This window comes from Nestor notabilis, unplaced genomic scaffold, assembly GCF_000696875.1.
Source record: "Nestor notabilis isolate BGI_N333 unplaced genomic scaffold, ASM69687v1 scaffold12197, whole genome shotgun sequence".
In the NCBI taxonomy this organism is placed as follows: domain Eukaryota; kingdom Metazoa; phylum Chordata; class Aves; order Psittaciformes; family Psittacidae; genus Nestor; species Nestor notabilis.
Genome location: NW_009937012.1, coordinates 55,787 through 57,598, shown reverse-complemented (window position 1 = coordinate 57,598; position 1,812 = coordinate 55,787). Strand labels below are relative to the sequence as shown.

Here is a 1,812-nt window from a genome sequence, read left to right as displayed (position 1 = left end):
AATGGTCACGCTCACTTTGGGTGCTACATTGCCCAACAGGCGTGACTCTTTTTCCACATGAGTTGGTTTTGCTTGGGGAAGGATCAACTTGTTCCTTCAGATGTGCTCATAAACATTTCTGCCTTCAAACTATGGACTGCTGCAGCCCAACTCAAAGGCCACAGTGAATGCTGCAGCTCACAGAATCACAGAAGGGTTGAAGTTGAACAGGATCTCTGGAGTTTGTCGTGTCCAAATCCCCTGCTCAAGCAGGGTGGTGTGCAGCAGGCAGCCCAGGATTACCCATGTACAGTGTTAACGCAAAGCTCCCCCATTCTCTACAAATGTCCACAACCATATGCCTAAGTTTCTGCATGATGCTTGCAGACAACTTGCTTTGTAGAAAACGAGGGTAGGACAGGTATGATGAGTGACTTTTTAACTCTACATGCTCATTAAAATAGTTGTTCTATGAAAACTGCTGATTTAATGCTTCCTGTTGTCTTACTATTTCTCTTTAGATAGCCAGTGGCCTACTGATCGCATTTGAGGCTTAAACAGTTACGCAAAATTCCAGTTTTAGACATCCCTATGACTGCTAAATATTCACAAGCCATAAGTCATAAGCCATTGCTCCTGTAGATGCCCTGTTTTACCAATACCACTGTGATTTCAGGTTTCTAGATAAAGATTTGGTTGCCTTTCACAAGGTACTTATACTTTAGAAACACTGGCCTGAGACAGCGTTTCCAGCATTGCTGTCTCTGCATTGTGTTGGCTTTCCCAGTACAGTGTGTTGTAACATGCTGACCCAGGTGCTGTTATTTCATGACCAGAATTATGGAATTCATTACGAATACACCATTCCTGTAAACTATACTGCTGAAAACAGAAGCGAGCCAGAAAAGCAACAGGATTCTTTGTACATCTGGACACACAGCGGATGGGAAGGGTGCAGTGTGCAGTGTGGAGGAGGTAAGGCTGTTTGGAAGCTTGGTGGGACTTGCTGGACAGGGTTTGCAGACACCAGCTGTTACAGAGGTGCCTGCAGAAGGACAGTGTTGCCAAAGCATGAAGGAAACTGGCCACAGGTACGGATGTTGCCATAATGAACTCAAAGGAGAGCTCATTCTCACCAGCTCTCCCAGCTCTCATCCACATCCCCACAGTTAATTTTCACCCAGTGTTTTGGCAGGGATGCTGCTTTGTCGGCTCGTTAGTGTAGGCCCCTCCTCTCTGGCAAAGCATGAGACTGAGAAAGTCCTTGGTCAGAATAAACATTACTTAGCAACAACTAAAAACATCGGTGTTATCAGCGTTGTTCCCAGACTGAAAGTCAAAAACACAGCACTGCACCAGCTACTAAGAAGGAGAAAAAATGACTGCTGTAGCTGAACCCAGGACACATGGATAGCTCAAGGCACTGTGTGCAGCCCCATATCTCAAGTCTCAGTCACATTCTTGGAGCAGAGTTGCCACAGGTGTTCGGGCATGTTCACTGAAAGACACTTCCTTCCCCAGGGATGGAACTGGGGCAGCGCTGCTGTGACAACTCCTGGAGATTGCATCAGATGCTCTTAGTGTGAGGTGGATGTGAGCACGCTGCAAATCACACCTTGCAGATGATCCCCAGGATGTGCTGAGGCAGATTTGTTCAAACCCTGGGGGGAATTGATGCCTGTGAAACCAGAGACTGGTTTGTCTGCCACTGTCCATTGAATTTTCAGTATTGGAAGAAGTAGGTTTTTCCCCGAGGAACACGGATCGTTTCCATGCATTCTGGCCAGTCTTTCTTTACCAGCAGACCCAATTATCTATCATATTATATGACAG

The 1,812-nt window shown here is 46.2% G+C and overlaps 1 protein-coding gene across 1 annotated transcript in view; it reads left to right on the top strand.

Moving 5' to 3' along the window:
* ADAMTS17 (ADAM metallopeptidase with thrombospondin type 1 motif, 17) overlaps positions 1-1,812 on the top strand; it is a 160,380-nt gene that overhangs the window by 123,451 nt on the left and 35,117 nt on the right. The window contains exon 17 of the mRNA XM_010018623.1: positions 795-954. Coding sequence (XP_010016925.1) covers positions 795-954 — 160 coding nt within the window. The remainder of the gene's footprint in view (positions 1-794; positions 955-1,812) is intronic.